Raw genomic sequence first — 25,671 nt, 5'->3', positions numbered from 1 at the left:
CCAGCTACTCAGGAGGTTGAGGCAGGAGGATCGCTTGAGCCCAGGAGGTCGAGGCTGCAGCGATCCATGATCATACCACTGCACTGCAGCCTGGGCGACAGAGCAAGAACCTAGCTCAGAAGAAAAAAAAAAAAAAAAAAAAAGTTCAAAATAAAAGAGAAAGAATATTTTCTTGAATAATGGAAGAGTTTTAGAAATAATAATTTAATAGTTAGCTATCATGCTTAATATGTGTCAGGTGATCCTGTAAGGTATGAGATGTTTGGGAATACTTCCCCATACACTTCAAGGAATCCAAGAGGTTCAGACCCATATAGAACTGGATTTCCCTTCTCCCAAGTCACTCAAGATAGGTTTTACCATTCTTACCACTGCAGCATCCTCCTCTTGGCTTAGCTCTCACCCTACTTATTCTCTTGTTGCAGAGGTTCTCAACTCTGGCCTCCCATTGGAGTCCCCTGGGAAGCATTGAAAAATACTGATCCCTGGCCAGGCGTGGTGGCTCACACCTATAATCCCAGCACTTGAGAGGCAGAGGCGGGTGGATTGCATGAGGCCAGGAGTTTGAGACCAGCTTGGCCAACATGGTGAAACCCCTTCTCTACTAAAACTACAAAAATTAGCCAGGGATGGTGGCGGGTGCCTCTAATCCCAGCTACTCAGGAGGCTGAAGCAGGAGAATCACTTTAACCCAGGAGGCGGAGGTTGCAGTGAGCCAAGACTGCCACTGCACTCCAGCCTAGGCAACAGAGCAAGACGCTGTCTCAAAAAAAAAAAAAAAAAAAAAAAAAAAAAACAGCTGGGCGCGGTGGCTCACGCCTGCAATCCCAGCACTTTAGGAGGCCAAGGCGGGTAGATCACCTGAGGTGGGAAGTTCTAGACCAGCCTGACCAACATGGAGAAACCCCGTCCCTACTAAAAATACAAAATTAGCCAGGCGTGTGGTGGTGCATGCCTGTAATCCCAGCTACTTGGAGGCTGAGGCAGGAGAATCGCTTGAACCTGGTAGGCGGAGGTTGCGGTGAGCTGAGATCGTGCCACTGCACTTCAGCCTGGGCAACAAGAGCGAAACTCCATCTCAAAAAATATTGATCCCTGAACCCCATCCCCCAGAGATTCTGATTCATTTGGTCTAGGGTGGAGTCCAGGTATCTGTAATTTATTTTAAATAAACACTCCTTGGTGAGTCTAATGTACAAACAGGGCTGAATATCCCTGGGAGGTGGTGAGTAGTGCTGCATGTGATAGCCTCCATGACCCAGGTGAGTCACGAGATTTGCCTCTTAGGAGCCTGGACTGAAAATAACTCCTGGCTGACCTGCTGTAAGCCACTAACAAAACTGCTCATTTATTGGTGTAGCTTGTATAACCTGACATCATGAGCATGTACAGCAGTCATCTGGAGCGTTGGCAGGAATGTGACACAGAGGCCAGCCTCAAAGCTGGCCAGGATATTTCCTGGGGCCCTTTGTTTTATGGTTAGTTGTTTTTTTAAAATTAGCAAACTCCCAGGCAAATTTAGACAGTTGGTCATTTAATATGTCTATCAATGACTGGGTGAAATGATTGTTCATTAAACTGCTGGTTTTATTTATGTGCAAATAATTTTTCTTCTCTCTGACTCCTTATTAACTCATATTCCAAAAATCAATTTTCCTAGGGACAACTTAGGCAGTTTACTAGGTACTGGACAGGGGATGGGTGGAATGAAAACCACATCACACTGTAGAGATCAATTAAAGAGCATAATTAGTCCTATTTTAAAAGCATTGTTCCTTTTGGGGAGGCCGACATCCACACAGGAATCACAGAGTTCATTTAAATGTATCTTATCAAATATTTGAGTGCAAATCATTAAGTACTTGAGAGAGGAATACTCAATGAAATATTCTAAGATCCTGATGATCATCAAACATTACAGTTAAGTAAATATGAAACGTAAATGATTTTTTACGAGGCATTCATGTGTCTTTTTCAGTTTTCACTTTGCTGGACAGAAAACTAAAATTCTAGATAGCTTAGTTCAGCATTGGAAGTGCGGTAACCCCAGCCCTGAGAGAGAAGGATTCTGAGTTATGGCTTCCACTGCAGATTAGCAAATTAATCTCCTCCAAGAATAGCTAGGGAGAGTCTGGCTACCTGATTAACAGAGGGAATTTTAAAATTTGAGTCTAGGCGAAAAATCGTTTTTTTAATGAAGAGAATTTTAAATTCTAAAACATTTTCTAAATCTGGTACAAGAAAACTGTCAGGTTAGGAGAAATCAGTTTGTCAGCTTTTAAGAAGCCCTTAGTTGATTAAGAAGGATAAATTAGATGTCCATAGGTAAATATAAAATATATGCTTTATTGTTTTTCTATTATATATGAATAATAGTAATTAATGATATTTCATTCTCTTCAATGCATTTTTTAAAACTAACCTCTTTCAGCCATTAACTTACTGTTGTTGGCCAGGCATGGTGGCTCACACCTGTAATCCCAATGCTTTGGGAGGCTGAGGCAGGAGGATTGCTTGAGCCCAGGAGTTTGAGACCAGCCTGAGCAACATAGTGAGACCTCATTTCTATAAAAAATAATAATGATAATAAATTACTGTCATTGCTGTCTGATCATAGTCACAGTTGGATAATTTAAACAACCTTGGTTTATAATTATTATCAAATTATTCTAACTTATTGAATGTTTATGTCCAAATATCTGCTGGAAGTGATATATCTTTTGGATTTTTTACATTTTTCCCATCCTCATCCCACCCAGAAGGAGTTTCACCACCCAGCGGAATCCTCCCAGGTCTTCCTTCGTCTCTCTTCTGATTAGATGTGATTTCATCTACCAGAAGGATAGCTGCCAGTTGCATTACTAGCCCGAGTAACAGAATTTAACCAGAGTTTTTTGTCTAAAAGGCTTCTAGTTGTATCTTCAGGCCTGGAGACAGTTTCTGCAAAGCCTACCAATTCAGTATACTGCCCCATAAATGTCTTTGCTGTGTATTCTGGGTGAATCTTTAATGGGTCCCAAGTTCTGTAGTCTGTGCTTATTTCTAACTTCAGCTCCTGTGAAGAAAGAAGGCAGATGATGTTTCCTGTTGGAACCCATCGAGCAGCAAGAGGCTGTGTGATAGAACTGCATAGTTGTGTATATCAGAACTTATTCGTTCATCAGGTCTCCTCCCTTCTAGTCCTGTGTGTCAGTTCAGTTTGACAAGGGTTTATTAACAGAGCTAGAGGTGAAAAGACAGTGATAGAGACTCACATGGGATAGGGCATGGAGCAGGCTGGACAGGGCAATTAGGAGCAGGATTGAGAACAGCTGTGAGGTCCTAAAGGACAGGGGCCAAGTCTCACCTGTTGTGACATTTATTTATTTTTTTGAAACAGGGTCTCACTCTGTCACCCAGGCTGGAGTACAGTGGCACGATCTTGGCTCACTGCAACCTCCGCTTCCCAAGTTCAAGCAATCCTCCCACCTCAACCTCCCAAGTAGTTGGGATGACAGGCATGTGCCACCACGCCTGGCTAACTTGTATTTTTTGGTAGATAGGGGGTTTCACCATGTTGGCCAGACTGGTCTCGAACTCCTGACCTCAAGTGATCCGCCTTCCTCAGCCTTCCAAAGTGCTGGGATTACAGGTATGAGCTAGCTACCATGCCCAGCCTTCTTGTGACATTTATTCCATGCACAATTTCAACAGGCAAGGTTGACAGAGAAGGACACCAGGCAGGTGAAGGTCACAGGTGGCAAGGATATTAAGGGGCCTAGCAGGCAAGAGAACAGTATCCCATTGGTCTGCGTCTGTACATTTGGAGAAATAATAAAATACAGAGCTGGAAGGATTGCTCGGCGTCATATTGTGGAAAGTCTTGAATGCTTGGCAGAGGCTTAATTCAGTAGGCAGTGGAAAGCTAATGAGAAATTTTAAGCAGAAAGACTGTCATGATTACAGCTGGAAGTGTTCATTAGGAAGATTAATCTGATAGTGCATTGAATGTAGGATTATGAATGATTATCAAGAAAAACTGGGAGTTAACCAGTTAAGTTTTGTGGCAGTCCAGGTGAGAGGCAAAAAGGCCTTGTAGCAAAGACAGCTGGTGCTACATCCTTACCCCCTTGGCACTTACCGTTCCCATGTATGCCTTTTTGAGGGCTTCCTGCATCTCTGTGACTGGGGGCCTTCTCTAGCCATCGGAGCCTGCTGGAACTGCACTTAGGGCAGACCAGAAGTACCGGGGCGTTAACATCCTCCAGGATAGCCTTCAACCAGTGAGTGGCTGAAAGGGAATTGGTGGATAAATAGCTCATTTGCCACTCAGTGGGGATCACTGTAAGCCTTGTTCAACAGTCTGCCAGACTATCCCAAGGAGCTTGAGTCCCAGTTGCCCACAGCCGTAAACTGCCTGATATCATTTTCTTATTGACTTCCTGCCTTTCCTGACTCACTCTGCCACTCTGCCACGGGTGCTTCCTGGTGTCGCCTTCCATATGAACTGCTGGCAGTCACATCCTTGCTTCAGGGGCCCTTTTGAGAGAATCCAACTTACCAGCCCTGTACTCAAGAGGAGTGGAGTTTCCTTTCACTGAGGAGGAAGAAGCTACAGGATTGGGCAGTTTATCAGCTGTGCAGTTAAGGGAGAGGGAGAACGCCATGTCGCCCACAATTTTAACTAGGAAAATATAAGTGCCATTTATAGGGAAATGGGAAGTTAGGAGAAGTGTTGGGAGTTTTCATGAGAAGGAAAATGGGTTAATCTTTGTGCATTTTGAGTCTGAAGTACTGGTAGAACATTACAGGGCAGCTGCCTGCTGGAAGTTGGAAATTTGGATCTGGAGCTGAGGATGAAAGTGACAGTGGAGGTTTAGGTTCAGTCACTGGGGAGAGGTGGTTGATGAAGATATGGGAGTAGATAAGAGCTTCAAGAACTGGGTATTGACCAGAAAATAAGCAGATACAAGCCTAAGACAAAACTTTTGGGAATGAATACCTACCTGCATTTGGGGTTGGGGGAAAAGCGAGAGACTGGGTAGGAAATGGAAAGCTAGCAGAGCCGCCAGGGGGGAGGAGCTAGCAGGAGGCCGACTATGATAGAAAGGTTCTAGATTTGCTGAATTTCAGAGTCTGGAACCTGTCAGTCTTTACCATTGGATCATTATGTATTGAGGCATAAGGAGCTTTATATAGTTTATTCATTTTGAGACAGAGTCTCAGTCTGTCACCAAGGCTGGAGTGCAGTGTCATGATCACAGCTTACTGCAGCCTCTACCTCCCAGTCTCAGGTGATCCTCCACCACACCTGGCTAATTTTAGGTGTGGTTTTTTTTTTTTTTTTTTTTTTTTTTTTTTTTTTTTTTTTTTTTAGAGACGGGGGTCTTGCTGTGTTGCCCAGGGTGCTCTCAAACTGCTGGGCTCAAGCGATTGGCCCACCTCAGCCTCCCGAGTACCTGGGACTACAGGCATACGCCACTACACCTGCCTAGCTTTACATATTTTAACACTTTAAGTGTCTACTGCAGTGTAGCACAGCTGGGGCTATACGGCTATACTATTATGAAAGAAAATAATATATCAGATTGTATAGTGCTTTATCTAGAATGAAGGCAGTGCCAGAAATCCATACTCCTTCATTGGCAATATTATTATCAGTGTTGATCTTAATGCAATCTATTTGGAGAAAAATGTCTAGGGAAAAATCAGCCCCTATATCTGAGGGTACCAGATAATGATTTATTCACTGTATACCTCATGGAACCCTGGTGCTTTACAAGAATTAGGTTCTTACTACAAACATGTAATGCAGGCTCTGCTACTTTGTGACCTTTGGCAAATTACTCAACCTTGCCGGGCCTTAATTTCCTTATGTGTAAATAAGGAACCAGGTGACATCTATGGTCCTTTTGACACAAAGATTCTGTGATCCTAGCAATTTTCCTTAGGGCATTTTTCTTATGCCCTAACTCTGTATGTGTCTATATGTATGCATTCTTACATATACACATATAGTTAAAGCCTATATAATAAGAATATATGTTGGGGACTATTCAGAAATAATTCAGAAATTTTAAAGCTGTGCAGTGTGGATAGACTCACCTGCAATAAAAATGCTGAGTAAGGATGATTTCATCACCCAGGTTCTCATGACAAATTCTGAAGTCACTGTGAATGAGCATAGTAGAAGATATTTGCTTTTCTTTTTCTTTTTTTTTCTTTTTTTGAGATAGATTCTTGCTTTGTTGCCCAGGGTGGAGTGCAGCGGTGTGATCTCGGCTCACTGCAAGCTCTGCCTCCCGGGTTCACACCATTCTTCTGCCTCAGCCTCCTCAGTAGCTGGGACTACAGGCACCCGCCACCACGCCTGGCTAATTTTTGTATTTTCAGTAGAGATGGGGTTTCACCATGTTGGTCAGCCTGGTCTCGAACTCCTGACCTCAGGTGATCCACCCGCCTCAGCCTCCCAAAGTGCTGGAATTCCAGACGTGAGCCACCACTTCTATTTAGATTTTACGTTGAATTTGTGCCCCTCCCCCCTTGTGATTGAAGTGCATTCAATCACAAAGTATGTTTTTTTAAGTATCTGAGCATAGTCACTTATTAGCTGTTAAGATGTTACAGGAGTTATTTAACTTCTCTAAATTCAGTTTCCTCATTTATAAAATAGATACACTGGGATCTTCCTCAGGGTTTTGTGGACACAAATTTAATGATCCAATAAATGTTAGCTGTGGAAAATATTGTCAGGTTAACGTTTTTCTCTCGGACAGTCATATTTGCAGATTCCAAAAGATGCCAGTAGGGAATAGGCTGTTTTAGGGATGAGTTTAATTGAGGCAATTGTTAAAAATTATAATTTTCAGCTGGGCGTGGTGGCTTATGCCTGTAATCCCAGCACTTTGGGAGGCTGAGGCAGGTGGATCACGAGGTCAGGAGATCGAGACCATCCTGGCTAACACGGTGAAACCCTGTCTCTACTAAAAATACAAAAAAAAAAAAAAAAAAAAAAAAAATTAGGGCCGGGCGCGGTGGCTCACACCTGAAATCCCAGCACTTTGGGAGGCTGAGGTGGGCGGATCACCTGAGGTCAGGAGTTCGAGACCAGCCTCAACATGGAGAAACCCCATCTCTACTAAAAATACAGAATTAGCCGGGTATGGTGGTGCATGCCTGTAATCTCAGCTACTCAGGAGGCTGAGGCAGGAGAATTGTTTGAACCTGGGAGGCAGAGGTTGCGGTGAGCCGAGATCTCGCCATTGCACTCCAGCCTGGGCAACAAGAGCGAAACTCCATCTCAAAAAAAAAAAAAAAAAATGCTAAGCGTGGTGGCAGGCGCCTGTAGTCCCAGCTACTTGGGAGGCTGAGGCAAGAGAATGGCATGAACCCAGGAGGCAGAGCTTGCAGTGAGCCAAGATTGCGCTACTGCACTCCAGCCTGGGTGACAGAGCAAGACTCCGTCTCAAAAAAAAAAAAATTGTAATTTTCTCAGGCTACTCATTAGTGATTGAATAGTGGGTGATACAAAACCTTCCTAGTATGATCATGGTTTATTGACATAATGAAATTGGGTGGTGTAGATAACTACTTTCCATGTTTTCTTAGAGTAATGTTACCAGATTCCTCTCCTTGTTATTAAATTTCTGGTTATTTTTTCTCACATGTACTTAATTCTGACACACACACTCACATATATTCTACAGAGAGGATTGCCCCCTCCTCCCAGATCTCAGGTGAAGCATCCGTGATGCTTTTCTGCTATAAACAGAGCCCTTATTGATGATGTTCACATAAAAACCATTTGTTTAAATGCGTTATATATTGAAGCATGATCAACTTTACATATTTTAACATTTTAACTGTCTACTGCAGTGTAGTACAGCTGAGGCTATCTGTATATACATACTATTAGAAAAGAAAATATTTGGCCGGGCACAGTGGCTCACGCCTGTAATCCCAGCACTGTGGGAAGCCAGGGCGGGTGGATTATTTGAAGTCAGGAGTCCCAGACCAGCCTGGCCGACGTGGTGAAACCCTGTCTCTACTAAAAATACAAAAAAAATAGGCTGGGCGCGGTGGCTCACACCTGTAATCCCAGCACGTTGGGAGGCCGAGGTAGGCAGATCACAAGGTCAGGAGTTAGAGACCAGCCTGGCCAACATGGTGAAACCCCATCTCTACTAAAAATACAAAAATTAGCCAGGCATGGTGGTACGTACCTGTAGTCCCAGCTACTTGGGAGGCTGAGGCAGGAGAATCGCTTGAACCCGCGAGGCAGAGGTTGCAGTGAGCCAAGATCGCGCCACTGCACTCCATCCTGGCAACAGAGCGAGACTGTGTCTCAAAAAAAAAAAAAAAAAAAAAAAAAAAAAAGATTAGCTGGCGCACACCTGTAGTCTCAGCTACTCAGGAGAATTGCTTGAACCTGGGAGGCAGAGGCGTACTAGTGAGCTGAGATTGTGCCACTGCACTCCAGCCTGGGCGACAGAGCAAGACTCTATCTCAAAAAAAATAAAGATAAATTAAAAAATTAAAAAAATTCAGTTAATAAATTAGACCATAGATTGCTTGATCTAGAGTGAAGACAGCACTAGGAAACCATACTCTTTCATTGGCAGACGGCATTCAAGGTGGAGAAAACAGTTCCCCAATTAGAAATGAGCTACAATTTAAAATTTTGGGGATTTGGGGTACACTATTGAAAAGCCCCTTTTGGTTTTTTTTGTTTTGTTTTGTTTTTTTTTGAGATGGAGTCTTGCTCTGTCACCCAGACTGGAGTGCAGTGGCGTGATCTCAGCTCACTCCAAGCTCCACCTCCCGGGTTCACGCCATTCTCCTGCCTCAGCCTCCCGAGTAGCTGGGACTACAGGTGTCCACCACCACAGCTGGCTAATTTTTTGTATTTTTAGTAGAGACAGGGTTTCACTGTTTTAGCCAGGATGGTCTCCATCTCCTGAGCTCGTGATCCACCTGCCTTGGCCTCCCAAAGTGCTGGGATTACAGGCGTGAGCCACTGTGCCTGGCTGCTTGTTTGCTTTTTAATAAATAATGATTTTGCTTGGGAGGCCAAGGCAGGAGGATTACTTGAGCTCAGGAATTTGAGACCAGCCTGGGCAACATAGCAAGATCCTGTCTCTACAAAAAAATTAAAAATTTGCCAGGCATGGTGGTGCATGCCTATAGTCCCAGCTACTCAGGAGGCTTCTGAAGCAGGAGGAGCACTTGAACAAGGAAGTCAAGGCTACAGTGAGCTGTGATCATACCGTTGCACTCCAGCCTAGAAATAGAGCAGTACCATGTCTCAAAAAAATTTTTTTTGGCCAGACGTGGTGGCTCATACCTGTAATCCCAGCACTTTGTGAGGCTGAGGCAGGTGGATCACTTGTGGTCAGGGGTTCAAGATTAGCCTGGTCCACATGGTGAAACCCCATCTCTACTAAAAATGCAAAAATTAGCCAGGCATGGTGGTGGGTGTCTGTAATCCCAGCTACTCAGGAGAGTGAGGCAGGAAAATCACTTGAACCTGGGAGGCAGAGGTTGCAGTGAGCTGAGATCACATCACTGCACTCCAGCCTGGACAAGAGAGCAGAACTCCATCTCAAAAATAATATTTTTAAAGTTACTTTGGGCCAGGCACAGGCTCACGCCTATAATCTCAACACTTTGGGGGGCCAAAGCAGGTGAATCACTGTAACCCAGGAGTTTAAGCCCAACCTGGACAACATAGCAAGACACCCCCGTCTCTACAAAACATTTTTTTTTTTAAATCTCTGTGGTGGCCTGTACCTGTGGTTCCAGCTACTTGGGAGTTTAAGGTCAGAGGATTGCTTGAGCCTGAGAGGTCGAGGCTGCAATGAGCTGTGATCATGCCACTGCAATCTAGCCTGAGTGACAGTGCAAGACCCTGTCTTTCCAAAAAAAAAAAAGTTATTTTGGCTTTGAGGGTACAGGTTGTTTTTTGTTTAATAGAAAGCACAGTTCTCTGCTTTTTTTCCTAAACTGCTCTGGTTAAGTTGGAGACACATTTGAGTATGGTACTTTGTTTAATTTAAGGTATTTGGATTGGTCTTGCCCCATCTGCATCAAGCCTTCCTTGCATGTTCATGTTCTTTTTGTTGGTGCCGACGCTAACTGTGCTGACTTTAAATGGCATATATGCGCACTGCAAGACAGGAAAATGATAAATTATTAATACCACAGTATGTGCAAACAAAGGTTATTTGCTCATATGTATGACTTCTTGCTCCTGTTTACATTTCTGCATTTTACAAATCATTAACCTCACATTGTAATTTTTGTGCTTTACTTGTCACTACTTCCAGACGCCAAGGACTTACTGTTGTGCTAACACTGAAGACTTGGAGACAGTTATTCACCATGTACACAGCCTGTACTCTTCTGCTCCTTTCCTGGCAGCAGGGGTTTCAATGGGAGGGTAAGGTTTTCCCTTTCTAAAATAATCTCTGAGAGGGAAGCTATTTTATTGGCTGTCTCTTTGAGAGGACTATAAGCTAGCTATATGGACACTTTTTAAATAAATGTCTGATTATGTTTATCATATTTTATTAAATGCGGCTGATTGAATGAACGAAGGAAGGAAAGAATTAATTCAGGTGAATTTTAATATTTTTCTTAACTACGGGTCTCTGTGACTGCGGATTTTGTGAGCCTGAAGGCTTGTCCGAAGCCCATGAAGTCGATTGCATCACTCACTGGCTGCCATGTTGACCTTCTGATTCCTGATGCACTCCCAGCCATCCCTGGAGCTGCGTTCTGAAGCTGAACTTGTAGCATGACTTTCATCACTCCAGTTAGAGAAATAATCACTTATTGCTCTCTCCAGCTGCAGTGGCCTTCAAAATTATTTTTCCCCAGGTGGTATTTTGTTTTGTTTCGTTTTGTTGCTGGGCAAATGGACCTACTGTGGAGTGCTCTCCTAGAAACTGAAATTTTGTTAACCCCCTACTCTAGCTGCTATTTTAAGCATATGGATATTGTCATTTGTGCTGCTTGCAATTACTTTGGGGCTTATTTGGAACTTTTTTATTTAGGCTTATTTCTACTAATTGTTTTTGGGGTTTTTTATGGTTGTTCTAGTGATAGTGAGCTTAAGGAAATCCAAAATTTTTATCATCTGGAATTTTACTAAGCTTTTAGATTCCTGAAGCCATTGTCCAAAACTGGTTTTTTAAATCAGCAAATACTTAAGATAGAAAATGATATTTTTTCATAATTTTATAATTGGTTTATCTGTCATTTCAGTTTTTAGAACATCTTGAACATGAATCACTTGAAAATGAACAGCCTTTTTCTATAGCCAGTGGCTGTGACAAAGAAAAAAATTTAATTTTTTTAAAAAGAAAATGAACAGCATTTACAAATGATAGACTAAAAAACAGGCCTTTAACCACAGCTTTTTAGATTCTGATAAACATAAAACTAAGAAGAAAAGAATACATTTCTTCCATTAGCATGGAAGGTCTGACTTGACCTACTAAAGGAAGAAATCTCAATGGAGAAAACCCACGCAGACTCTGAATTGTGCTTAATGGACAGAGTTTAGCGTCACTTTCCTTTCCCCCATGATGTGAACCTTAAAGGACAGGGTGAGAGCTGAACTTTTCCCTTAATCATATAAACGCGTGGCTTTTCTAAAGGCCAGAGCTTACATAAACAGGTTCAGATTCTCTATTCACATGCTCCTGGGAAATGTCTATTCATGCCGCATTGAAGCCTCAGTGCCTGAAGGCAGAACTTGACCATTAGCCTTTACAGCTGGTTGAACATTAATGTCTTGTGAATTGTTAGACGGAAGCACCCCTTCTAGTTGCCTAGCACTGTGACACGATCTCAAGTGGGCTTACCACTTGGGGATGTGTTTTATATCTTGACACATTTTTTCTTATGGAGATGCAACACACAAAAACAGTCCATGGACGATCTTTATGCCCAGTGCCCCATGGACTGGGGTAATCCCTGTGATAGAGCCTGTGATGCCCCTGGGGCCAAGTGCCAGCAACTCATGGATCATCTTGTTTCATCAGTGTCACCCCCTCCCCTTTCCCTCCCAACTCTGATTATTGTGAACCAAATCTCAGACATCACTTATAAATAGTTGATATCTCTAAAAGGTGGGCCAGGTGTGGTGACTTACACCTGTAATCCCAGCACTTTGAGAGGCTGAGGCAGGCAGACCACCTGAGGTCAGGAGTTCGAGACCAGCCTGGCTAACATGGTGAAACCCCCCCATCTCTATAAAAAATGCAAAAATTAGCTGGGCATGATGGTGCATGCTTGTAATCCCAACACGCTGGGAGGCCAAGGCGGGCGGATCATCTGAAGTCAGGAGTTCAAGACCAGCCTGGCCAACATGGTGAAACCCCCATCTCTACTAAAAATACAAAAATTAGCTGGATGTGGTGGCGCATGCCTGTAATCTCAGCTACTCAAGAGGCTGAGGCAGGAGAATCGCTTGAACCCAGGAGGTGGAGGTTGCCATGAGCTGAGATCACACCACTGCGCTCCAGCCTGGGCAACAGAGCGAGATGCCGTCTTAAAAAAAAAAAAAAAAAAGCTGGGCACAGTGGCTCACATCTGTAATACCAGCACTTTGGAAGGCTGAGGCGGGTGGATCACGAGGTCAGGAGTTCAAGACCAGCTTGACCAACATGGTGAAATCCCGTCTCTACTAAAAATACAAAAATTAGCTGGGCATGGTGGTGCAGGCCTGTAATCCCAGCTACTCAGGAGGCTGAGGCAGGAGAATGGCTTGAACCCGGGAGGCAGAGGTTGCGATGGGCTGAGATCACGCCACTGCACTCCAGCCTAGGCAACAGAGCGAGACTCCGTCTCACACACACAAAAAAAGTCCAGGCGCGGTGGCTCACACCTATAATCCCAGCACTTTGGGAGGCCAAGGCAGGCGGATCACCTGAGTTCGGGAGTTCCAGACCAGCCTGACCAATGTGGAGAAACCCCGTCTCTACTAAAAATGCAAAATTAGCTGGGCATGGTGGTGCATACCTATAATCCCAGCTACTCAGGAGGCTGAAGCAGGAGAACTTGAACCCGGGAGGCAGAGGTTGTGGTGAGCCTATGTTGTGCTATTGCACTCCAGCCTGGGCAACAAGAGCAAAACTCCATCTCAAAAAAAAAAGTGGAGTTTATGTTTTGTGTTTTTTTGTTTGTTTGTTTGTTTTCTTTTGAGATGGAGTCTCCAATTGTCACCTGGACTGGAGTGCAGTGGTGAGATCTCAGCTTACTGCAACCTCTGTCCCCTGGTTTCAAGTGATTCTCCTGCTTCAGCCTCACAAGTAGCTAGGATTACGGGCGCCCACCACCATGTCCAGCTAATATTTGTATTTTTAGTAGAGAGGGAGTTTCGCTATGTTGGGCTGGTCTCAAACTCCTGACCTCGTGATCCACCTGCCTCAGCATCCCAAAGTTCTGGGATTACAGGCGTGAGCCACTGCACCTGGCTGGAGTTTATCTTAAAAAACAACAAAAAAACAAAACCATGTTACTGTTATTACACCTGAACAAAATTAACACTAATTTCAAACTATCATCCAGTATTCAGTAAGTGTTCACATTTCCCAAATAGTCTGTTTGCTTGTTTGGTTTTAGTTTAGTTAGGAGCCAGGAAAAGTCTATACATTGAGATTGGTATGCTTTTTAAGTCTCTTAATCCAGGGGTTATTTCTCTCTCTCTTTTTTTTTTTTTTTTTAGCTTGTAGTTTTTTTCTTTTGGTGAGAAAATAGGGTCCTTTTCCTATAGAAGTAAAACAGTCTTTTGGGGGATAACATCTTGACATCATTTCGTTCCTGAGTAATAACCAAGACGTATCCCACCTGCTTGGTCATATCTACTTCTGAATCTTCCTAGTCCTGAGTTTCCCTTCAAGCCCTTCCAATTTGTGCATTTTACCAGCCTCCCAACAATATCTGACCTCCCATCAAAGAGTAGGGCCACCAAAACTAGGACTCTAGAATGAACCCTTTGCAGAAGAGTAAGCATTGTCCTATATACGGTTTGGTGAATCACAATACTGTATACAGATAGTTCAGTTGTTACGAAGGATCATTTTCAAAAGCTAAATGTCCACTTTCCATCTAAAACTTCATCATATTCACCCCTGCAAGTCATTTGGACTGGAAAAAAGAATGAGGGAGAATTTTTACCCATTTCTCCTATTTCAAAACCTGGATAATTGAAGAAATCAAGTACAAAAAATATAATGAGAAACAATTAGGATATCATCCTGTTACTTGGCAGCGTTAAACTTTAGATTTTCAACATTGTGTATGTAGATTAAACACGATTATGGTCTCTCTTACCAAAAGAGAATTAGCATAGAATCAAGAAAATTAGTAGAACAAAAAGAAAAGAAGAAAATATGTGTTAGGAAATAAGGACAAATAACAGGAATAGAAAGAGAAAACAAGTTACTTTAGGGGTCAACTGTTCTACCACAACTCAGAAAGTCTAGACTAGAGAGCGATTTAGAAACTTGCCACAGGGTGCAAGGATCCTTGGCAGCTAGGGTAGTGATCCAGACCAGTTAACTCACAATCTCTCCAGGTAAGACTCAGACATCAGTAGTCATTTACAAACTCCTCAGGAGCTGGAGACCAGCCTGAGCAACATAGTGAGACCTCATCTCTACAAAAAAAAAAAAAAAAAATTTCTTTTTTTTTTTTTTTTTTAATTAGCTGGGCATGATGGTGGACACATGGAGTCCCAGATACTGGGCAGGGTAAGGTGGGAGGCTCACTTCAGCCCAGGAGATCAAGGCTGCCCTAAGGTGTGATTGTGTCACTGCACTCCAACCTGGGCTACAGAGCCTATCTCAAAAAAAAAAAAAAAAGAAAAACGAGGCCGGGTGCAACGGCTGTAATCTTAGCACTTTGGGAGGCTAAGGTGGGCGGGTCACTTGAGGTCAGGAGTTCAAAACCAGCCTGGTCAACATGATGAAACCCCGTCTCCACTAAAAATACAAAAAATTACCAGGGCATGGTGATGCATGCCTGTAATCCCAGCTACTCGGGAGGCTGAGGCAGGATCATTGCTTGAACCCGGGAGGTGGAGGTTGCAGTGAGCCAAGATCGCACCACTGTACTCCAGGCTGGGTGACAGAGCAAGACTCTGTCTCAAAAACACACACACACACACACATACAAAAACTCTCTGGGTGATTTCAGCATGCAGTCACGTCTAAAAACTACTCTTAGGGTGGATTTCTCTTATGTTTGACTTCATAGAATACATATATAAGGAATAACTATGATTTGTCCTATTTACCACATAGTTGACTGCAAGACAAATAAATATATGAATATAAGGAAAGAATGAAAATGCTTGCATGCTTTTCCAGGATAGAGGACTTAAACACTAGTTTATATTTTTCTTCTCCGTAGTTAATATAAAGTCTGTAGTTAGAAATGGATGTCTTCTGTGATACAACAAATTAATCACTGAGTTTCCTGTTTCTCCCCATTTTAGAATGCTGCTTCTAAATTACCTGGGCAAAATTGGGTCCAAAACTCCTTTGATGGCAGCTGCAACTTTTTCCGTTGGTTGGAACACCTTCGCTTGCTCAGAGTCATTGGAAAAACCACTGAACTGGCTACTTTTTAATTACTATTTGACAACCTGCCTTCAGTCTTCAGTTAATAAGTGAGTCATCTTTAAAATCTGTTGTCTCCAGGGCCGGGCCCGGTGGCTCACGCCTGTAATCCCAGCACTTTGGGAGGCTGAGGCGGGGGGATCACGAGGTCAGGAGATTGAGACCATCCTGGCCAACATGGTAAAACCCCGTCTCTACCAAAAATACAAAAAAATTAGCTGGGCATGGTGATGTGCGCCTCTAGTCCCAGCTACTTAGGAGGCTGAGGCACGAGAATTGCTTGAACCCAGGAAGCGGAGGTTGCAGTGAGCCGAGACCATGCCACTGCACTCCAGCCCGGGTGACAGAGCAAGACTCCGTCTCAAAAAAAAAAAAAAAAAAAAATCCTGTTGTCTCCAAATGTTTTGATTACATGCCCCAACAGTAAAAAAATTTAAAGCATAATACCAATATATGTATTTATACACTGAATAAATTTACTACTGTACCAAAATATTATCTTTGTTGTAAATGCATATAAATAAAAAATGTAAGTATCAGTTAAAATTTAAGCATAAGTTAAAAATGTAGCTAAAAGTTGTAATGTTTTCCTTCTGAACCCCAGTGGATTGTCTTGTACAACCCCTAAAGTATGTGCCCCATTTTTAGTGAAGGTACACTATTGAAGGTTACTATTCTAATCACCATTCTAAATTATTCTAAAAGACTAAAAATGTTAGTATGGAATGTGTTAAGTGGTGTGATGGGCTGTTTCCCTGGATTTTCTACTTGTTGCTAATCTTAATAATACCTAAGTCTTTCCTGGATAGTAAGTAATGTAGTAAGTACTTTCATTGCTGAATAATACGGCTCCTTGAGGGTGTGCTTACGAGCATAGTATGTTTTAGAGACAGGAGAATGCAGTTCACTTAGATAATCTCAGCCCTCACAGCTCTTATACTACCAAAATACTATCTTTGCATTAGTTTTCTCTGGAATTGTTTGTGTATTTTCTTTTTTTCTTTTTCTTTCTCTCTCTCTTTTTTTTTTTTTCTTTTTCTTTTTCTTTTTTTTAAGACAGGGTCTCTATTGCCCAGGCTGGAGTGCAGTGGTGTGATCATGGCTCACTGCAGCCTCAGCCTCCTAGGCTCAAGTGATCCTCCCATCTCAGCCTCTCAAGTAGCTGGGACTACAGGCACATACCACCACACCTGGCTAATTATTTTATGTTTTGCAGAGACGAGGTTTTGCCATGTTGCCCAGGCTGGTCTCTAACTCCTGAACTCAAGCAATCCATCCACCTCAGCCTCCCAAAGTGCTAAGACTACAGATGTGAGCCCCCCGCCCAGCAGGATGTTTCTGTTTGCATATTTCTTTCTTTAATTTTTTTAATTTTTAATTTCTGTGGGTACATAGTAGGTGTATATATTTATGGGGTACATGAGATATTTTGATACAGACATGCAATGCACATAATCTTTATTTTTTTATGACTGTTACAACGTACTTTTAAGTGAATTGATGAATATAAACTTTAAAAGTACTGTTGATTTGCACATGACTTACTGAAAACCATAGTTATCCTGGAAGTTGACATTAAACACTGGATTAGATTTACCAGGCCAGGCAAGGTGGCTCATGCCTATAATCCCAGCACTTTGGGAGGCCGAGGAGGGTGGATCACTTGAGCCCAGGAGTTTGAGACCAGCCTGGATGACATGGCAAAACCCCATCTCTATCAAACAAACAAAAAAAACCCACAAAATTGGTGGGGTGTGGTGGCGCACACCTGTAGTCCCAGCTACTCTGGGGCTGAAGTGAGAGAATCACTAAAGCCCAGCAGGTTGAAGGTGCAGTGAGCTGTGATCACACCACTACACTCCAGCCTGGGCGACAAAGCAAGACTCTGTCTCAAAAAAAAAAAAAAGTACTTGAAGAAAATATCTTCAGCACAAACATTATTATACTAATCCTGCCGTACCTGATTAAGCAAATATTTGTTGAGTGCCAACTTTGTGTCCTGTGGTAGGCTGTTTAGTAATTTGTTTTTAAGTCTTTTTAGTATGATGGAGTAGGAATGACCTTGATTTTTACTTCCGAAATTCTTTTGTTCCAGGCACCGACATATGTTTGTAAAACAAGTTGATATGGATCATGTCATGAAGGTAGGAGAGAAACTTTATGTAATACTTTTATTTCTTCTTTTGGGCAAGACTAGATATAATTTGTTTTTGTGTTTCAGGCTAAATCCATCAGAGAGTTTGATAAGCGATTCACTTCAGTCATGTTTGGATACCGAACAATTGATGATTATTATACTGATGCCAGTCCAAGTCCTAGACTGAAGTTAGTAGGAATTCCAGTATTGTGTCTAAATTCTGTGGATGATGTTTTCTCACCCAGTCATGGTAAAATTAACATATTTTTATATATTTTGACATGAATTAACTTTTAATATATTGTTCTTTTTAAGGAAATATAGTAATAAAATGTGTCATTTCCATTATGATAAACTAGATACTCATTACACAGTATCTAAATGTCTCAGATTACTTAAATATTTTCACAGACCCTTATGTAGTCCATTGTGAGAGGCTCAGAACAAATTATGACTCACTGTTTTGCTCATTCTCATTTTTATAACCTTTCCTTCTTACCAAATACACTGTTCTTTGGACAGATTATGTTACAGTCCTTTTGCCTCAAGAGAATATTGTCGTCACTTGCCTCTTCTTCCTGAGATTCCTATAAAGAAGAATTTGAAGTTTTTCTTCCCTTTTAAGCTGGAAGAGAACTTGAGACTTTATAAACACAGTGGCTTTGAATATCTCAATTAGTGAAGCATATTTGGACTAGAAGGTCATATTTAAAGAGAAACATTCTTTCCTTTTCCCTGGAATACTGTATAAAAGAAAATTAATTAGCTGGGCATGGTGATGTGTGCCTGTAGTCCCAGATACTTGGGAGGCTGAGGTGGGAGAATCACTTGAGCCTAGAAGTTTGAGGCTGCAATGAGCTGTGATCATGCCACTGCACTCCAGCCTGAACAGCAGAATGAGACCCTGCCTCTTAAAAAAAGAAAATTATTCAAAAATAAACTTTCCTTCTTTCTTTTTCGCTCTGTCGCCCAGGCTGGAGTGCAAAGGCATGATCTCGGCTCACTGCAACCTCCGCCTCCCGGGTTCAAGCGATTCTCCCTCCTCAGCCTCCCAAGTAGCTGGGATTACAGGCACCCGCCATCATGCCTGGCTAATTTTTGTATTTTTGTAGAGACGGGGTTTCACCATGTTGGCCAGGCTGGTCTCAAACTCCTGACCTCAGGTAATTCGCCTGCCTGGTTCCCCCAAAGTGTTGGGATTACAGGCGTGAGCCACCACACCCAGCCTAAACTTTACTGCTTTCCTTTTTTTTGTTTTTTTTTGTTTGTTTTTTGAGATGGAGTCTCACTCTGTCACCCAGGCTGGAGTGCAAAGGCACGATCTCGGCTCACTGCAGCCTCCGCCTCCCAAGTTCAAGCAATTCTCCTGCCTCAGCTTCCCAAGTAGCTGGGATTACAGGTGCCCCGCCACCATGCCTGGCTAATTTTTGTATTTTTAGTAGAGATAGGGTTTCACCATGTTGGCCAGGCTGCTCTCGAACTCCTGACCTCAGGCGATCTGCCTGCCTCAGCCTCCCAGACTGCTGGGATTATAGGCATGAGCCACCACACCCCGCCAACTTTCCTGCTTTCTTAAGAAATATGAAATTTAATAACAAAGATAGGGAGCAGCCTGGCCCACACAGTGAAATTCCACCTCTACTAAAAATACAAAAATTAGCTGGGCATGGTGGCACGTGCCTGTAATCCCATCTACTTGGGAGGCTGAGGCAGGAGAATCGCTTGAACCAGGAGGCGGAGGTTGCAGTGAGCCGAGATTGCACCACTGCACTCCAGCCTGGGCGACAGAGTGAGACTCCATCTCGAAAAAAAAAAAACAAAAACTTTTTCTCTCTTTCCCCTCAATACATTAAAACCATTTTCCCCAAATACTTCATTTAAAAAATGCTTCTGACTATAAACATAACAAATATGTCGTGAAATTTTCAGAAATCCCCAATGTGTGTGTGTATATATATATATTTTTAAATTACCTATCATTTCTCTAGGAGATCCTATTTTATTGTGTGATTTATTATTAATTACAGGTAATCTTAGAAGCTGAAACTTACGGCCTTGACCACAATTAAGAAAATGAAACTCTGAACTTTAATATCAGTTGACTTAGATGGTGATTGTTTTAGCATATTTTCATTGGATTAAGGAAGTCCAGTATTTCTCTACCCGTTTTTATATTTCACTGACCTTTTTACCAATAAAAAATTCCCAACATTTTAACCTTACCCACTTGGGTGAAGTTTGAACTCATTATTTTCTATTCTTTCCCAAGCCTTTAAAATAGTCTTGCCACAATGAAATAGTGGACAATTGTCTGCAGTCTGAGAGAACAGGCAGCCAGCATCTTTCGCATGACTCAAATGTGGCCCAGCCTTTTGTTCTTCTGATATGACTGTAACTCTCTGTTAGAAATTTCTGAATGTATCCAGAGTGTGAAGTTTAGGCTCTTGATAATTCCTTTAGAGGCAAATGAAACACTCTAAATGTTTGGTGAAAAAGGAAAAGCAAAAATAGTATCAGCCATTTCCCCTTAAGTACCCACACCTGATCCCAAGATAGATGTTCACTTTTAGGTGTTCTTCCTTGGGACAGACGTGGCTAGCTAAGGACATGAACTCAGGACCACTTTTTGATAAGAACTTAGCTTGTTGAGCCTTGCTTTAGGGCTATCGGTTTATTCTTTAGAGTGTTATGAAGGGTCAAATTTAGAGCACTGTCTAAACAGTCAATTTGTGGAAAGGCCCCAGTTCTCTTAGTGAATTTTAGCTTCCTTTTTCTTCTTACAAGGGGGTGAGGTAGAGAAGCTGTTACCTTTAATTAGCTCGTTTGCCCCTAAAACTCAGCCCAAGTTGTGAAGTTGTAATTATTGCATCAATCACATTATATATATATATATTTGGAGACAGGATCTCGCTCTGTTGCCCAGACTGGAGTCCAGTGACACTACCATAGTTTACTGCAGTCAGGCTGAGCAAAGTGGCTCACGCCTGTAATCCCAGCAGTTTGGGAGGCCGAGGTGGGTGGATCACCTGAGGTCAGGAGTTCAAGACCAGCCTGACCAACATGGTGAAACCCTATCTCTACTAAAAAAAAAAAAAAAAAATACAAAATTAGCCGGGCGTGGTGGCACACACCTGTAATCCCAGCTACTCAGGAGGCTGAGGCAGGAGAATTGCTTGGACCCCGGAGACGGAGGTTGCAGTAAGCTGGCCGAGATCACACCATTGCACTCCAGCCTGGGCAACAACAGTGAAATTCCATCTCAAAAAAAGAAAAGTTTACTGCAGCCTTTAACTCCTGGGCTCAAGCTGTCCTCCCACCTCAGCCTCAGCTAGGACTACAAGTGCATGCCACCACACTAGGCTTTTTTTTTTTTTTTTTTAACATTTTTTGTAAAGACACGGTCAGTCTTGCTATGCAGCCCAGGCTAGTCTCAAACTCCTAGCCTCAAGAGATCCCTCCAAAGTGCTGAGATGACAAGCATGAGCCACCACACTGGCCTCAACCATGTTATCTTAATTAGGGAGATAAGATTTGGCAGTATCTGAAATCAAAACACTTCTCATGCCAGGTTTTGATCCATTAGAGACCTTATATCAAAACATTTTCACTGACCTCTAAGCATGGGAGAAAAAAAAAACTTTAATTCATATCTTTTAAAGTTTATACTCAGGCCAGACAGGTGGCTCACACCTGTAATCCCAGCGCTTTGGGAGGCTGAGGCAGGCGAATCACTTGAGGTCAGGAGTTCTAGACCAGCCTGGCCAACATGGTGAAACCCCGTCTCTACTAAAAATACAAAAAATAGCTGGGCATGCTAGTGAGCACCTGTAATCCCAGCTACTTGGGAGGCTGAGGCAGGAGAATCGCTTGAACCCAGGTGGCAGAGATTTCAGTGAGCTGAGATTGCACCACTGTACTCCAGTCTGGGCCACAGAGTAAGACTGTCTCAAAAACAAATAAAAAATAAAAAAGATAAAAATAAAATTTATACTCAAGGTGGATTTATTAGAGCATATGAAAAGACTGTCGAGGCCAGGCATGATGGCTCACACCTGTAACCCCAGCACTTTGGGAGGCCAAGGCAGGCAGATCACGAGGTCAGGAGTTCAAGACCAGCCTGTCCAATATGGTGAAACCCTGTCTCTACTAAAAAATACAAAAATTAGCTGGGTGTGGTGGCGCATGCCTGTAGTCCCAGCTACTCGGGAGGCTGAGGCAGGAGAATCACTTGAACCAGGGAGGCAGAGGTTGCAGTGAGCTGAGATTGCGCCACTGCACTCCAGCCTGGGTGACAGAGACTCCGTCTCAAAAAAAAAAAAAGACTCATTACTGGTGAATTATATTAAATACAGCAACTATATTTTTGTTTTTGTTTTTTGGTTTTTGGGGTTTTTTTTTGAAACAGAGTCTCTTTCTCTTTCGCCTAGGCTGGAGTGCAGTGGCGCAATCTCGGCTCACTGCAACCTCCACCTCCCTGGTTCAAGCGATTCTCCTATCTCGGCCTCCCAAGTAGCTGAAATTACAGGTGCCCACCATCATGCCCAGCTAATTGTTTTATATTTTTAGTAGAGACAGAGTTTCACCATGTTAGCCAGGCTGGTCTCAAACTTCTGACCTCAAGTGATCCACCCCACCCATCTCAGCCTCCCAGAGTGCTTTGAGTACAGGCATGAGCCACCGCACCCGGCCAGCAACTATGTTTTTTTTTGTTTTGTTGTTGATTTGTTTTGTTTTGTTTTGTTTAAGACGGAGTCTTGCTCTGTCACCCAGGCTGGAGTGCAGTGGCGCAATCTCGGCTCACTGCAACCTCCACCTCCCTGGTTCAAGCGATTCCCCTGCCTCAGCCTCCCGAGTAGCTGGGACTACAGGCACCCGCCACCATGCCTGGCTAATTTTGTTTTTGTATTTTTAGTGGAGACGAGGTTTCACCGTGTTAGCCAGGATGGTCTCCATCTCCCAACCTCGTGATCCGCCTGCCTCCGCCTCCCAAAGTGCTGGGGTTACAGGCGTGAGCCACCACACCTGGCCGCAACTATGTTTTTTAAATACTTTTCCTTAGTCTTTACCATAAATAGAAATTCAGAGAAGGAAGAAAAAGAAAAATTCACCCGTTTCATTGCCCAAAGATAAACACTGTTACTATTTGAGAGAATTTCATTCCTTTTGGTTATCTGTATGTTTTTATTATATAAATTATATTTATACTTTTGAATCCTTAATACATCCACAGATGGCCTGAGGAATCTAACATCATATAAGGTTCATTCGTTTGTTCTTTCTCTCTCTTTCTTTCTCTTTTTGTTTGTTTGTTTGTTTTGAGACGGAGTCTTGCTGTGTCACCAGGCTGGAGTGCAGTGGTGCGATAGCTCACTGCAGCCTTGGCCTCCCAAGGAGCTGGGATTACAGGCGCGCACCATCATGCCTGGCTATTTTTTGTATTTTTAGTAGAGACAGAGTTTCACCATGTTGGCCAGGCTGTTCTTGAACTCCTGACCTCGTGATCCACCTGCCTCTGCCTTCCAAAGCACTGGGATTACAGGCGTGAGCCACCACGCCCAGCTCTTTCTTTTTTTTTTTTTTTTTTTTTTGAGATGGAGTCTTGCTCTGTTGCCCAGGCTGGAGTGCAGTGGCGTGATCTTGGCTCACTGCAGCCTCTGCCTCCCGGGTTCAAGCAATTCTCTGCCTCAGCCTCCCCAGGAGCTGGGATTACAGGCGCGTGCCACCACGCCCAGCCAATTTTTATATTTTTAGTAGAGATGGGGGTTTCACCACGTTGGCCAGGATGGTCTTGATCTCCTAACCTGGTGATCCACCCGCCTCGGCCTCCCAAAGTGCTGGGATGACAGGCGTTGAGCTCTTTCTTTTTTTTAGATGGAGTCTTGCTCTGTTGCCAGGCTAGAGTACAATGGTGCGATCTCGGCTCACTGCAATCTCTGCCTCCTGGGTTCAAGCGATTCTCCTGCCTCAGCCTCCCAAGTAGCTGGGACTACAGGCACGTGCCACCACGCCCATCTAATTTTTGTATTTTTAGTACAGACGGGGTTTCACCATGTTGGCCAGGATGGTCTCGATCTCTTGACCTCGTGATCCACCTGCCTCAGCTTCCCAAAGTGCTGGGATTACAGGCATGAGCCACCACACCTGGCCTCTCTCTTTTTCTCTCTTTCCTTTCTTTTCTTTTTCTCTCTCTTTCTTTTTCTTCTTTTTGTCTTTCTCTTTCTTTCCTTCTTTCTTTTTCTTTGCTTTTTTCCTGTCTTCCTTTCTTTCTTCTTCCTGTCCTTTGTTTTCTTTCTTTCAAGATGGGGTCTCACTATGTTGTCCAGGCTGGTCTCGAACTCCTGAGCTCAAGTGATCCTCTCACTTCGGCTTCCCAAAGTGCTAGGATTACAAGCATGAGCCACCATGCCCAGCCACATCATGTAAAGTTAATCAAAATAATACCTAATGAATTTCTAACTCTCACAAAGATGCTAAGCTTAGTTTTTTTCCCTGCTGTAACACCTCAGTGGGAATTTTATAGCATATTATGAGGATTCACCATTCCTTGAATTGTCTTAATTTCTCAAAATAAGACTTGATGTATACTTTTGTGTTATGAAGATCAATCTTGGATTGATTCTTCCCAAAATGATTGTGCAGTACATGACCATATATATGAACTGTTGTAAGAATATAGATAGTTGATATAAGTTAGTCAGACTCATTCCATTTAACTATGCTTATTACATATATTTATATAATGGTGTTTTGATTTCTGTTTATTAGATATGATAAAGGTATATGCTTTTCCTAACAAAAACATAATATTTTTCTCTCTCCTTCTCTCTTATTGCCATGTTTTTTCTGGTCTGAAGCTATTCCAATAGAAACTGCTAAGCAAAATCCTAATGTTGCTTTGGTCCTTACTTCTTATGGAGGCCATATTGGTTTTCTGGAGGGAATCTGGCCAAGACAGTCCACTTACATGGATCGTGTCTTCAAGCAATTTGTGCAAGCCATGGTTGAGCATGGACATGAACTCTCTTAACATGTAGTTCTTCAGGTGCATTTTGTCTGAACCACAATTGTGAAGGCAGCTCAGCTTAGTGCACAAATTTTAACTATTGTATATAAAGCAAATAAGCCAGCAGATGGGTGAAGAGGTCCAGAATGATATGCAAAAACTACTTTTTAGAGAAACAAAACAACTTTGTAGCAACAAATTAAATATAGTATTAGATTGTTACTTTTGTAGATTTTATTTTTACTATGCCTTACCAAGTACATCCTTAAACAAGGTAGTATGTACATGAAATTGCACTTAACCAAAACTACTGTGTAAAAAAAATTTTAATTCCTCAGGGTTTTAATTTAAACTAGTATTTTTTTAGATCATTTGTTTTAGGTGATTTAATGGTACTTTAATAACTACTAAGAAATATTGACTATTTGAATGTAAGTTATAAGGTGGTACATTCCTAAGGGTATTTATAGTTGACGATAACATGAAAACTGAAATAAAATACAACGCGCTAAATCTTTTATGTATTCTAACTTTAAAAGACAAGTGCAACAATGTTAGACTGACTTCTATATGTGCTCTTTTACTCTGATAATATTAAATAAGGACTAACTTATGTTTTATAATGATTATAATTTACATGCTTATTTTTAAAATAGTATATGTGGACACATATATATCATTATATTAAAATAAATTATACCATTTTAAATTGGTCCTTTGTGAGTTTTTATCTGCTAAAAGGGCCCAGAAAGTAATCCCTAGAAAGTAATTTATGATAATTTTATTAATGCATTAGTAAGAAACATTAATATTGTTTTGCTTTACTGTTTCCAGAATATTGAGCTCACACCACTTGTACCAATTAAGAATACTTTCAGCTGCAGGAAACCTAACAGTGCCTTAAGGAAAAATTATATCTCATT

The 25,671-nt window shown here is 42.3% G+C and overlaps 1 protein-coding gene across 4 annotated transcripts in view; it reads left to right on the top strand.

The window, feature by feature from the left end:
• The window catches only part of ABHD3 (abhydrolase domain containing 3, phospholipase), a 55,809-nt gene extending 30,352 nt beyond the window's left edge, over positions 1–25,457 (top strand). The window contains exons 5-9 of one of the 4 annotated variants that reach the window (XM_063653463.1): positions 10,305–10,417; positions 15,485–15,658; positions 17,704–17,752; positions 17,830–17,995; positions 24,600–25,457. In XM_063653463.1, the coding sequence (XP_063509533.1) occupies positions 10,305–10,417; positions 15,485–15,658; positions 17,704–17,752; positions 17,830–17,995; positions 24,600–24,772 (675 nt within the window). In that variant the 3' untranslated portion in view covers positions 24,773–25,457. Of the gene's footprint in view, positions 1–10,304; positions 10,858–15,484; positions 15,659–17,703; positions 17,753–17,829; positions 17,996–19,772; positions 20,745–24,599 lie in introns of those variants that run through there. The other 3 variants (XM_054460355.2, XM_054460352.2, XM_054460353.2) reach the window with 3 other exon arrangements.
• Positions 25,458–25,671: the final 214 nt, after the last annotated feature.

This window comes from Pongo pygmaeus, chromosome 17 (assembly GCF_028885625.2).
Source record: "Pongo pygmaeus isolate AG05252 chromosome 17, NHGRI_mPonPyg2-v2.0_pri, whole genome shotgun sequence".
NCBI classification, from domain to species: Eukaryota; Metazoa; Chordata; class Mammalia; order Primates; family Hominidae; genus Pongo; species Pongo pygmaeus.
The sequence above is the reverse complement of the archived record's forward strand: the minus strand, read 5'-3'. Positions and strand labels throughout refer to the sequence as shown.